This window comes from Salvia miltiorrhiza, chromosome 6 (genome assembly GCF_028751815.1).
Source record: "Salvia miltiorrhiza cultivar Shanhuang (shh) chromosome 6, IMPLAD_Smil_shh, whole genome shotgun sequence".
Lineage (NCBI taxonomy): Eukaryota > Viridiplantae > Streptophyta > Magnoliopsida > Lamiales > Lamiaceae > Salvia > Salvia miltiorrhiza.
This window is the reverse complement of record NC_080392.1, coordinates 5,692,940-5,706,100: the sequence shown is the minus strand read 5'-3', so window position 1 is coordinate 5,706,100 and position 13,161 is coordinate 5,692,940. Positions and strand designations below refer to the sequence as shown.

Below are 13,161 nucleotides of genomic sequence, written 5' to 3'. Positions count from 1 at the left end.
ATTTGATATGATCTCAAAGCCACATTTCTTCATAGGAGTTTTGTGGACATATGTCACATATCAATAGAGTTTACATTACAACCGCCTCTCTTACTACTAATCTCTAGTTCTTTCTCACTATTTTCTCTCTCTCTCTCTTTCTTACCTATGAATTTTCACCTTTCTCTCTCTTTTCTTTTATTCAAACGTAATTATCTCTCTAGATTAATTTTTTTCCTCTCTCTCACTTATACTCCCCAGTGGCGATGAAGGTGATTTTCTCCGACAAAGGCGGTGATCATTTTATCACGTGTTTATTTTGTCTTTATTCTGTTCTATGTATTTATTTTTCTGGTCATCTTCTTTATTTAAATTCGATGATGTGGTTTCGGCAACGTAGACTCATTTGGTATTTTTCAGTTATTTGATCTCCATTCAAATACTTGTTAAGCAGTCTTTTTTTGTGTTTCTCCATTAAAATACTTATTTTTAGATCTAATTGTGGTGATATTTTCGACTGTGCTTTGAATATTTATTTTTCAATTGTATTTCAGATCTGGTGCGAACGAGGATTATTCGTACCAGTCGTGGCATGTAGCATCCTAGTAAGTCGTTCAATCATACGCTTGACATGAATGAGTTCTTTCATATCATTCGTGTCAAGTGTTAGCGCGACAAATCTTGAAACAAATAAAAAAAAATAATGAAAAATCTAAAAATAAGAAGTTAAAAAAGAAAATAAATAATATAGTTTATAAATAAGCCTTTAATTTTATTATAATAAAAAATTATCATTCGATTTTAAAATTAATTTAAAATTATTTTCAATTAAATTTTTTCTTTTTAATATATTATAGATCTATGTCTTCAAATGCAAAGTAGACATTCTCCTTTTATATATTTTAGAAGAAATTAACAATACTCCCTTCATCCATGAAAAGTGAGGCAACTTTAGTGGCACACGTTTTAATGTAATATTTGGTTATTTCTATGTAGACCCTCCTTCCATGATGAAACTTCTAATTTTTCCTTTTAGTGACTTCCACAAAAAAAAAAAAAAAAAATCATATTCTATTTTTGAATTATATTTCACCACTTATAATATCTCATTTACCTTGAGGGAGTAGTTGTATGAAATAAGTGGTTGATGTTGATTTAAGTTTGGCCCAATGAAGATTTTTTTGTGTTAATGTCGGATGTAGAAAATGGACAGAATATCGACGTATATGCAGAAATCGAGGCAAGAGTCAGACTCTCTCTCCGTAAGATAAAATTGTCCCGCACATTACACACGGTTGAACGACAAATGTCCCCAAGATACAACGGTTTATCTACGAGTACGAGGCCTTATACTAGGAACTCAAACTCCAGACGAACTACTGAATACTTGTGACTTGAGTATGAAATCTAAAACTAAGAAGAAGAATAAGTAAATTAATTATCTGAATCAATTTTTGGTGTGTTTGATCACCATCTGCAGGAGAATTTATAGTTTGCAAGGGGTTCCTTGAACCTATGTGACTATTGGCTGAATAGGCACCCTTCTGGTTCGAAGAGGTGTCTTGAACCAATGTGACTCTTGGCTGAATAGGCGTTAACTACTCATTCAATTCTTAATAGATTTGAACAAGTAAATATACCAAATTAATCTACTCAATATGTAGATTCCAAAAATATCATTCAATTATGACATTAATTAGCTATTTATTCCAACATTTTATACATAATGAATATTCGTAAAGATAAAAAAATAAAGAAAAAATTTGGGATCACACGCTTAAAAGGAAAGTGCTCTAATTTTTGTAGATGCCGAAAATAACAAAGTTGCCCCAGTTTTTATGGACAAAATGAGTAATAGTGAAAACAGTCATAATGAACTTGAATTTAAGATGTTTAAGCACGCAACGCAACAATCCCCTTTCATTTGCTTCAGGTACTACTCAACAAAACTCTTTTGAAGAAAATGTGGCTTTGAGATAAGATATTAGGTAAAAACAGCCAAAAATCCAAGCTTTCGAGTTCCGATAAAGTAAAGCAGCATATCACGCTGCATACCAATAGTGGACACTTTCGCGTCTCCTATGCAAAGTATGATTACATATCAATCTACATATACTTGATATATATTATTGCATTAACCAAACACCATAACCACTATGGACCAATTCTGAGGTACAAATAATATTAATTTGTTGTAATCAATTACTACGTATGGTTGCAACTCAATTATCTTTTATTTTTATTGTATTAAGTAATGTAACGTGACATTTAAAAGACCGAAAAACACTAGATTCGAACTGCATCAATAGGCCTTTTCCCTTGCTGATAGTACTGGAAATAAATCTCTGGATAGTTTCTTACTTTCTTAAACATTCTTGGCCTCTCCTCATCTACAACTTCTTCCACCGGCTCGATCTCTTTCTCAGGATCAGGAGAGAAGAACATAGCCAAACTATTCCTCTCCCTCTCCGAGTTCGTAACTGCTCTGTGCACAGGGCTTCTGTATATCCCGTTGCTCATTATCTGCACGAAACGAGCATCGGGAGCAGATTACATGACACCGCGGATCAAGCAAAAAAGCCTCATTTTTGCATAATAAATTGATGACATTTTATAACACATCATCAGTCATCGGTCATCAGAGACTAAGTAAGAAGCAGTATCAAAATCAAGAAAACAGCTATCATGGTAATTGTTTCCTTACAGATGCATACCTCGAGCTGATCACCTATGTTAACAAGCAATGAATGAGGCATTGAGGGAACCCAAAACCACTGGTTGTCTTTCAGAAGCTGAAGGCCTCGTACATCTCTGTCCTGCAGGAGAATGGTCATCGCGGATCCATCTGCGTGTGGTTTGAGGCCAAGAACTTGATCGGGTTTTGAACAAGGGGGATAGTAGTTGAATCTTGCATACATCATCTGTTGTTCTCCAAATTTATTCAGAAAACTACCCTCTGGCAAACTTAACAACTTTTCCATCGACTTGAGCAGCTGTTCTCCAATCTGTTTGAGCTTAGCAGTGTAATCATGCAACACTTTTCTGCAGAAAAATCCATTACCCTCATATGGTCAAAATAAATGTTTAAAGAAGATGTCAAAATAAGTTTTCCATTTTCTGTTCAAAATTTTCACTTTAGATATCACTTAGATACTTATTTTTCCAAGATTGTTCAAAATTTAGTGTCCAAAGATACAAAATGAAAGAATTTTACAAATTGTAAATTGGCAGACTAAATATGCTGCTAAAGCCCTCAATAAGGAATCATCATAGAAAAGTACTATTAAATCTTCCCATGGCAAAAAATAGATTAGAGCAAGATTGCAAGAATAAAATGTTGTGAAAACTTAATTGAACTAACATATGTTAAATTAAATGTGCACAACTGTCTTACAATAATCCAATTGAAATGGTTTATTAAATATTAAAGTTTCGATTAAGGTTAACTCATTATTCCAAACAACTGTCTTACAATAATCCAACTGTTTGCTTGGAAGATACATACCTGATACCACCACAAGCATATTCAAGAATCGAGATAATATAGATTCAGATTCACATACGCCTTGATTGGTTAATTTTCTCAGATTATCAACATAGAGTAATTGAATCTAGGATATAAAACGAGAATTAAAGTATACCCTATAATGTGATCAGAGTTGTAACATTATTAAAAAAAAAAAAAAAAAAAAAAAAAAAAAAAAAAAACAAAGAAGAAAAAGAAAAGAGCACATCAACACAAACACCAAATTTCTAACTCCCCATAAACTTAGGGTGCGTTCTCTTTGGTTGTAAATTTATCATGGGAAAAAGAAGAATAAACAAAATTTCACCCTTTAAATTTTTCCTTTCTTTTTCCACATATCTTACTTGACCCTTACTCATTCCTCATTTACACTACAAAGGAGGGATAATATTATCCCTCCAAAAATGGTGTGATAATATTATCCCTCCTTTATAGCGTAAATGAAGAATGGGTAAGGGCCAAGTAGAAAATGTGGGAAAAGAAATGAAGGATTTAAAGGGTGAAATTTTGTTTATCCTTCCTTTTCCCATGATAAATTTACAACCAAAGATAGCGCACCCTTAGTGAAGAACTTGAAGGCAGTTACCTAAATGATTCTGGATTTTGAGGCCAGTATTGGAGCTTTTGGTGGTGATCAGGAGCTACTTGCAGATACAACCTATCACTCCAATCAAGAGGTTGGTTGTCGAAGAGAACTAAATCGTTGCCATATCCTTCATAGCCATCGCCGCGCCTTGCATATTTGTGCTTCTCGGTCATGGGCAGCTCAAAGAAATCTCTGGCAAGTTGGCGCACTTCATCCAGGAACAAATCATCGATGCCATGGTTTACTGCCTGAACTCCAAACATCAATTTGTTTCATAAGTTCGAAAATCTTTAACAATCAATGCAGTAACCATCACTATGAAAACTGACTTTTGACAACACTTTGATGAATGACAAGCAAGAGTGTCGGATTTTAGCATGTATTCCAAATCCTTTCATGAATAATCAAGATGCAATTGGTTAAATGAACTTACGTTTCGGGAAAAGTAAACTCAGATCTTATGATAATTTACGCAGCATTGCAGCATCATTCAATTTCATTAATCGACTGATCATTATCGTATTACTACTTTAATTAGTTCTCTCTGCTTTATTTCCCCCTTTAAATACTTCACTTTTAATTAGGGCAAAAAAATAAATATCCGAATCAAAGAAATTGGATCCAATTCAGATTTATCCATTTGATGAATAAGCCAATGATGAAAATAAACAGTGAAGAATAGGCGGCAGAACCTGGAAACAGCCCCATGAAGTGAGAGCGGAGCGGAGGCGGAGCAGCTCCGCCGCATTGGACAAGCGGGAGAGGTCAATGACAGGAATGTCGGTAGCCAAAGGAACAGTAAGATCAATCGGCCCATACTTACCACTATCGGTCCAGATATACCTCTGCGGGAGCTCATCGCCATTGTTAATCAATTCTTCAACAGTTGAGCAGCAGGCCGCCTCTGGTTTTATGGAGGGAGAGACTTCAGCCATGGTATTAGTATTCATTCTAGAGATGAGAGAAAACAGAGAAGCTTGCTTGGGATTTGAATGGGGTATATACGAAAGTCGTCATCAGCAACATATTTTCTTGCCTCAAATAATAACATTCTTTTTTAATTGACTCTTCTGTTTTGGTGATGTCTGACATCTTATTTTGACAAAATTATTGGCCGTTGATTAAATATATTGCACGATAACAATGTCACAGAGTCAATTAAGGAGGTCAGCAGTCCAATAAATTGGCTGCAAACAATTTCTAGTGAATTGAGCTTAAGAATGAGAAGCTAAAAGTCTGTGAAATTTTCAATCTCAATAGGCGTAATATGATTTTCCATACTCGTAAATCGTAATTGGCTTGGCTGCAAATATTTATCTAACTCAATATTCACCACACATTTAAGAACAAGTTTGCTGCTACTCAGCTACATAGTAGTTGTGTGATTTATCAAATTGGGTGTTTTCTTATTTTATTTTTTTGAATTAATATTTATATTTTATTTAGTTAAAATCAAGCTCTTGTACGATCATTTGAACTAAAATTAAATTGTTCAATTACCCAACTTTGACAAGTAATTAAAGTACAAACAGCTAAATGAGAAACGGTAGCATATGGAATTAAAGTTTTACTAATTAGTAGTATAATATAATTAAGGGAACCATGAACTATACCCCAATTTCTAACTTTTTCATGAACTTTTTTTTTTATCAAAAATTTCCTGAACTTAATGTGTTGAACAATTTTTCCATAACTTTTAAGAATCCCCAAATTCATAGCTGACATGGCATGTTTTAAGTGACCGGATATATGATATGGCATCGTCGGCGGAGAATTGAGACGACGTTGTTTAATTGGAGGTAAACGACGTCGTTTAACATCAGCCCCCCTTTCTGAGCCCTAATTTCGACGGAGGCGAAGGCGGAGGAAATCGGCGGAGGCGAAGGCAGAGAATCAGTGCCGGAGATGCAGTGCAGCGGCGTGCTGGTTTGCAGCAGCGACCTCGCGCGGTGTTAGTTTGCTATTGCCCGTTCTCGTGCGGCGCCGGACGCTAACCTTATCGCAACAATTGATGTCTCTTCGATTTTGGATAGAGGGGTGGATCGGAGGGGGTGGGCAGCGGTAGGGGCGCCGGATTTGGTGCGGCGGCGGGTGGAAGGATGTGAAATTAGGGTTTGGGGGTGGGGGAAACGGGGGAGACGAAATTAAGGTTGGGGCGCCGGATCTGCTTTCGCCCTCTCTCTTCCATCCTTTCTCACTCTCTCGGTCGGACGACCATCGGCGAAGAGCCAACGCCGCTTTAATTTGCTCTGCTCTGCTCTACTATGTTCTATTATGCTCTGTTGTGCTCTACTATGCTCTATTCTGCTCTGTTGTGCTCTACTATACTCTATTCTACTATGCTTTGCTCTACTATGTTCTACTCTGCTCAACTCTTCCATACTCTGCTCTACTCTACTCTTCATTCTACTCTGCTCTGTTCTACTATGCTCTATTCTGCTATGCTCTACTCTGCTCTACTCTTCTATACTCTGCTCTACTCTACTCTGCTCTGCCCTGCTGTAAACCCTACCCCCTCTCCTCGAAGTCCGGCGACTGCACAGCCATAGGGCTGTCGCCGCAGAGCTCTAGATCCCCCACCTTCTTACGCCTCCTCTGCGCTTCAATTGGACAACAACCTGACCACCACCGTGCAAACGAAAAGAATACACGTGTAACTGTTTCTGACATGGAGAAGGAGCTCGCCGGACATGGAGGAGGGAAGGCGGTGGGCGGTGGAGAAAGAGGGGGCGGCGGATCTGGTGGGGCGGTGGTGTTTGCCGGACATGGAAGGGGGGAAGAGAAAGAGAATGGTTTTTTGTTGTTTTTTTTTTTTTTTTCCTTGTGTCAATTAGTCCAAATAGCATCAGCTCGATATTACCACGTAGGCGATAAGTCAACCCGGAGCTTCACCGGAGGAAAAAATATGGAAAAATTGTTCAACACATTAAGTTCAGGGAATTTTTTATTAAAAAAAAGTTCATGAAAAAATTGAAAATTGGGGTATAGTTCTTGGTTTTTGGCGTAATTAACTTATAATTAACGACCCAATTAATTTTTTTCTCTATTCTTTTAACGTTGTGCGTAGAGAGAGAGAGAGAGAGAGATGAGGATTTTCGGGAAGAAAGTATATCCAAGGCAGGTTGTACTTTTCGCTTGCGGGTATGAAATTTTTTCAGAATATATATATATATATATATATATATATATATATATATATATATATATGTTTGATTGTGGAATTGAGATTTGGATGGGATAAAATATGATGATGGAATGTGCAGGGTTTTAGTGTTGGCGACGACAAGCTACGATGTTCACAGATCCATAAAGAACAACCAAGAACCCCCATCAGAGGAGCAGCTCCAAGCTCTCCAGGACTACATCAACTCCGCCCGCCGCCCGCCGCCCTCCACTTAATTATGCCTTCTCCAATTACAAATTAAAATAAATTGCGATTTGCATCGTCAAATTGGTTCCTCTAAGATGAAGACGAAGATGAAGATGATCATCTTCTCTACACCCCTTCTGCAGTTGTGTTTATGGTTGTAGTTTTGCCACGTTGCCGACTCAAAAATACTTATAAATACTAGTAATAAAATCAACGGCTGTATCTCATTCTTCTTTTTGGTGCTAATTCTATTGTTGTTTTGCACCTTGCCGAAATCTTCTATAAACCATACGAGTTTTTTAGTAATTATTCATCACTAGAAGATGTGCTTTTCTATTTGCAAATTAAATCATAATATAAAAATCATTCATCGAATAACTGGTAGCCTCGTATGAAAAAAGTTGTGGGTCAAAACCTTCAAATTAAGCAAATGTTAAGAGGATGTGTGGAATATAAACCTTCTTTTGGAGTTTTTTAATTCGCATAACAATTTTTAAAATATAAGAAATCAATGTTTGAATTATTAACTTATAATGATACGTGGGAGGCCTTTGAACATACGCGCAAGTATGTGGAGTTGAATTTCTGTCATGTTCGAAGAAGTGCAAATAGAGCAGCTCATGCTTTGGCCACTTCAGTCGTGATTTCTCATAGTGAGCATACGTGGAAGTTAGGCTTTCTCAATTGACTCTTTGATATTGTAAACTCTGATATGATTTGAGTTATATAATACGTCTTTTTCCTAAAAAAAAAAATACTCGGAGAAATTAATTCATGACTCCATGTCCATTAATTAATTGTTTTTCTTCAATAAAGCCCCATGACTAATTTCATACACTTCAATGCTTGATCGGCTAATAAATTATCACTATTTTAAAATTCTTTTAATAAAATCGTCTATTATTTCAGGGAAACACACTGCAGGAACTCCACTATGAACTATGAAATATCCAAAATACCAAATACATACTCTCTCTCTCTCTCTCTCTCTCTCCAAATACGTGGATTGCTTTATTTTTTGGGTTGATTAATTAGTAGAGTACATAATTAAAGTCTGAGAAGGTCAATGGGCCTTTTCCCTGTCTGAAAAGACTGGAAATAGTTACCAGTGTAATCAACAACACTCTTGAATAATTTGGGCCTCTTTTCATTAATTAGTCCTTCATGAGGCCCAACTTCGCTGGTTGGGTCAGGGCTGAAGAAAATTGCTATGGTAATCCTCTCTTTCTCTGGATTTGTCACAACTCTGTGTATCGGGCTCTCGAATATTCCATTACTCATTATCTGCAAAATTTCAACTTCATGTATCAACTTTTCTCCACTCTGATTTCATTCAGATATACTTCATCTTCATTTACATAATTTAGTTCTATTTTTATCACTATATAGTTATTTATACACAAAATACATTGGTTTAGCATGATAATATTACCACTTCGTGATAATTTAAGCCCAATAAATCATTAATACATTAATGAATTTGGGAAGCGAGAAACGAGCTTATTTTTAAGGACATTAATCCGAATTTTATAAAGATTGTGAAAGGAGTCAAGATTAACTCTTGGAAATGGCTACGTGCAAACTATCTTAATTCTTTCTCCTATTCATTAACAGAGTGATGTTTTAGTCCGAGAGAGTGTATACTGTCTAGCTTGTAATCTTGTTCTAATTCTCTTTGTAAGGATTGAGTACCCCTTACACTCATCATTTATATATTTTTATCTTGACTTCTCAAAAAAAAAATCATTAATACATTATTCAAACACAATAAACAATTTAGCACGAAAGCGATTTCAAACACCAAAAAACACAATTCGCAATTAAAGATAGAGGTGGTCTTGTGTACAACCGGGTGTATCGTGCAATCGGGTTGTACCTTCACTTAGACTTTGACTCGCACTCTGATTCGAACCTTATAAATAACATTATTTTGGATGCGAGTCAACCTGGTTCTACCCAAATTTTTGTGTTAACGTGGACAAAAATACATTATTTTAGTGTGTGTGTGTTGTTGACGAAAATCACTCGTGGGCTAAAATCGTGAGAAATCCAATTTATTGGGGTTGAATAATGTATTACTATTGGTTAAATTAGAGTAATTTTATGAGTAGAAAATGAGATGAGATATATGCGGAGCAGAGCAGGTACCTCGAGTTGATCACCAACGTTGACGACGATAGCATTATGAATGATGGGAACTCTGTACCAGACGCCGTCTTTCAGAGTTTGAAGCCCTTCCACTTTGTTATCTTGCAACAGGTACGTCATGGCGGAGGCGTCGCCGTGCGCTTTGGCGGCCAGCACCGCGTCCGGCCGCGGGCACGGCGGATACAGATTGAACCGCGAAAGCACCGTCTGATTCTCCCCCATCTGCTTTATAAAGCACTCCTCCTCCACTTTTAGGGACTTCGCCATCGCCCTCAATATCGCCTCATTCAGCTTTTCCAGCTCCGCTGTGAACTCCAATAATACTTTCCTACAATTACATCTCCCTATTTAAGATCAATATAAAATAGTACAATCCATAGTTTGCATATATATATACACTTACCTAAAATTACTGGGATTTTGTGGCCATACTTTGAGTTTTCTGCTAGAATCAGGTTTGACATTAAGGTACAACCTATCATTCCAATCAAGAGTTTGGGTGTCTGAGTAAACAGTGTCATTCCCATAGCCATCAATATCATCTTTGGGCCTCGCGCTTTTCATCTTCTCTTCCATTGGGAGTGAGAAGAACTCCTTGGTCACACCATGCACCTCGTCCAAGAAGGCGTCATCCATGCCATGATTCACCACCTGATTAAGTTCCATTTTCAAAATATTTAATTAATACTATTGAATACTACTCATATTTAATAGTGTCAAATATTGAAATATACCTGAATATAACCACAAGAGCTGAAAGCAAGCTTGAGCTTCTCCAGCTCCCTTTCCCCTTGAGGAGATGATGCAGAGAGAAGAGTGAGATCAATGGCGGGAACTGCGAGAACCGGGAACTCGGGGCCGCCGATCCCGTCTTTCAGTAGGTATTTCTCCGGCGGGCTGCTCACGGCGCCGGATAGTTCTTGGACGGCACTCACAACAGCGGTGGCCATTTTTTTTGCTTAATTTGTGTAAAGGGAGATGGGTGTTGTATCATAACTGCATAAAAGCGCTGGAGTTTATATAGATATTGATGTTATCATCAATCATATCTTTGTCGTAATCAATAAACAAGTGCCGTCGGTAAATTATTCATTTTATTTTAGGAGCAACAGCGCAAAGAGATAAACCTTCACGAATTTCTTGTTTTGGAAATTAACTTAAAAATTAACCTTGAAATACACAAATTTCTACTCCCTCCTCCGCTCCATTAATCTTGTCATGTTTTTATTTTTAAATTGTCCCCATAATATTATCATATTTTTATTTTTAATAATGATTTTACACTACAAATAATATGGCCACACACATCTACACACTTTTACTATATAAATTTAACTCTCCTTAATAATCGTGCCCAAAAGAAATGAACAAGCTTATTAGAACGGATAGAGTATTTCTTTTTTATTTTACAAATAAATAATATTTTCAACAAATGAAAACTAAGGTAAAACTCGAAACTATCTATACGCACTACAAGAAAAGTTTAAATTAGTTATATAAGGCTTGGTAGCTAATATTCATGACATAAAAATTAGTGGCGTTTGAAAATATAACTATTTATTGATTAGTTACATCATCAAATATCACTAATTTTTATGACACACATAATAGCTATCAAATTTCATGTCATTAGTGAATTTTTTTTATAGTGGAGGTTTAAACAGAAGTCTTCCAAATGATATAATTGGACATAAGGTAAAATCCACTACAGGGAAAATACAAAAATATATTAACAAATTCAGAAAGAAATGAAAATTCATGTAATTTGAGATAAAATTTTAAATCATGTGCAAAATCAGACAAGTGTGAAAGTCGCGTGTATTTTTGTGCAATTAATCTTTTATTTTATTACGTGAGTATATATGTATGAATATCGGGGTTAATTTGTTATTGGGAGGAGAATGTCCTTGTTTTCTAGAACTTATACTAGTACTCCCTCTGTCCACGAAAAAGTACCCTACTTACCCCTTTTTTTTGTCCACGAAAAAGTGCCTTGTTTATCTTTTTGTACATTCATACCCTTTACTTTTCAATTTATTTACAACTTATGTCATTAATAAATCCACACTTTTATTTAATCTATGCAATTAACCCTCACAATTAACTCACTAATAAATCCACACTTTTATTTAATCTATGCAATTAACCCACACAATTAACTCGTTAATTAAAACTACGAAACCAACTCCCCCACGCCTAATCAATCCCATTTCCCCCAAAATTAAATTACTCTTTCTCTAAACTCAAACAAGTGGAAGAAATACATACAAACCCTCCAAATTGTATCTACAGCCCGATTTAATGGCTTTTGGGCTATGTGTGTTTGTTGATTAGCTCAATGGAATAATAAATATGTTCTGAAAATTAACTCGACTTCACGTGTGAATTTCGCACTACAAGAAATTGAGTTTTTACCCACACATAATTACCCACACATAATAATGTGTGGTAGTTTAGCCATACATAGATTCAAAATGTGTAGGTAATTCACACACAAAAAAATTCATTAGTTATTGACTTTTAAAATGTGTGGCAAAAATATTTTCGTGATATTTATTATTTTACGGTTATTTTTAAGTTTTATTTATGGATAATAAAATTTATTTTTAAATTTGTTGCGCCAACGTGGCAAACTAATAAAAGTTATTAACCACACATAATTCAAAATTATCTATGTGTGGGTAATGAATTTTTATCATTATTTATTCTTGACATGTAAGAAACGTGGGAAAATATTTTTAGCTACATTTATATTTTGGCTTTAATTAATTATTTATGCAAATCTTAATTGATGTTTTACCCACACATAATTATCCACACATATTTTGAAAAATGTGTAGGTGAAACAATTTGAAACTTTCAATTATTATTGACATTTAAAATGTGTAGCAGAAAATCTATTTGTAACATTTATTATATAATGGCAGTAATTCTTTTTTAAGTTTTATTTTATTTAATGAAGTTTATTTTTATATTTGGTGTGCACCCTCTATTAATTTTTTTAAAACCACACATAATATATGTGTGGATAATAATTTTTATATTTATATTTTGACAAATTAAAGTAAATTTAATTTTATTTTTATATATTAGTACCAACTAATCAATTGATTTCTCTACAATTGTACAATAAAATAAAAATTAAATAGTCTTTAACATTAAAATAGGCATAAAAAAAATAAGAATGAATATGTTTAAAAAACACAACAATTAAAATAGGCATAAAAATTAAATACTAGTCTTTAACATTAAAATCGAACTCAATAAAGAGTAGGATTGTTTAAACTCTCAACAACTAAAAGACAAGAAAATATTAACAAACTAATCAATGTCATTAGAACTACCCCTATTGTAATTTTTACTCCACTCAAAACAATTTTTTCAGCTTTCTTAGTATCTGTGCCGGCACCCAAATGGGGCACTTTTTCGTGGACGGAGGGAGTATTATTTTATTGATTTTCAAAAATGATTGAGATTACCATATTTTCAACTTATGCACAGAGGATAAGTATGTTTTTTTATTTTGTTATGAAAATCCATAATCGCTACCTA

General features: G+C 35.0%; 2 protein-coding genes and 1 long non-coding RNA gene across 3 annotated transcripts; 1 reads left to right on the top strand and 2 right to left on the bottom strand.

The window, feature by feature from the left end:
- Window positions 1-1,931: 1,931 nt before the first annotated feature.
- On the bottom strand, window positions 1,932-5,166 carry LOC130988189 (protein SRG1-like). Its single transcript, XM_057911971.1, has 4 exons — window positions 4,784-5,166; window positions 4,092-4,339; window positions 2,694-3,021; window positions 1,932-2,502 (listed from the first exon to the last, which is right to left on the bottom strand). The coding sequence occupies exons 1-4, from the start codon at window positions 5,039-5,041 to the stop codon at window positions 2,266-2,268; spliced, it is 1,071 nt and encodes a 356-aa protein (XP_057767954.1). The 5' UTR covers window positions 5,042-5,166; the 3' UTR covers window positions 1,932-2,265.
- A 1,938-nt stretch (window positions 5,167-7,104) lies between these two features.
- On the top strand, window positions 7,105-7,783 carry LOC130988188 (uncharacterized). The gene is made up of 2 exons (XR_009090003.1): window positions 7,105-7,232; window positions 7,355-7,783. It is a non-coding gene; the product is annotated as an uncharacterized LOC130988188 (long non-coding RNA).
- Window positions 7,784-8,307: 524 nt separating this feature from the next.
- Window positions 8,308-10,802, bottom strand: LOC130988187 (protein SRG1-like). The gene is made up of 4 exons (XM_057911970.1): window positions 10,344-10,802; window positions 10,013-10,260; window positions 9,610-9,937; window positions 8,308-8,745 (listed from the first exon to the last, which is right to left on the bottom strand). Exons 1-4 carry the CDS (start codon window positions 10,557-10,559, stop codon window positions 8,509-8,511), a joined length of 1,029 nt encoding a protein of 342 aa, XP_057767953.1. The 5' UTR covers window positions 10,560-10,802; the 3' UTR covers window positions 8,308-8,508.
- Between the last annotated feature and the right edge of the window lie 2,359 nt (window positions 10,803-13,161).

Excerpts from the sequence above, each read along its gene's own strand:
- LOC130988189 (XM_057911971.1), bottom strand. The coding sequence starts at position 5,041 with ATGAATACTAATACCATGGCTGAAGTCTCTCCCTCCATAAAACCAGAG. Across the intron at positions 4,340-4,783 it reads CTTCATGGGGCTGTTTCCAG|GCAGTAAACCATGGCATCGA; the intron begins GTTCTGCCGCCT and ends TTTGGAGTTCAG. Across the intron at positions 3,022-4,091 it reads CAAAATCCAGAATCATTTAG|AAAAGTGTTGCATGATTACA; the intron begins GTAACTGCCTTC and ends ATTTTTCTGCAG.
- LOC130988187 (XM_057911970.1), bottom strand. The coding sequence starts at position 10,559 with ATGGCCACCGCTGTTGTGAGTGCCGTCCAAGAACTATCCGGCGCCGTG. Across the intron at positions 9,938-10,012 it reads CAAAATCCCAGTAATTTTAG|GAAAGTATTATTGGAGTTCA; the intron begins GTAAGTGTATAT and ends ATGTAATTGTAG. Across the intron at positions 8,746-9,609 it reads ACGTTGGTGATCAACTCGAG|ATAATGAGTAATGGAATATT; the intron begins GTACCTGCTCTG and ends GAAATTTTGCAG.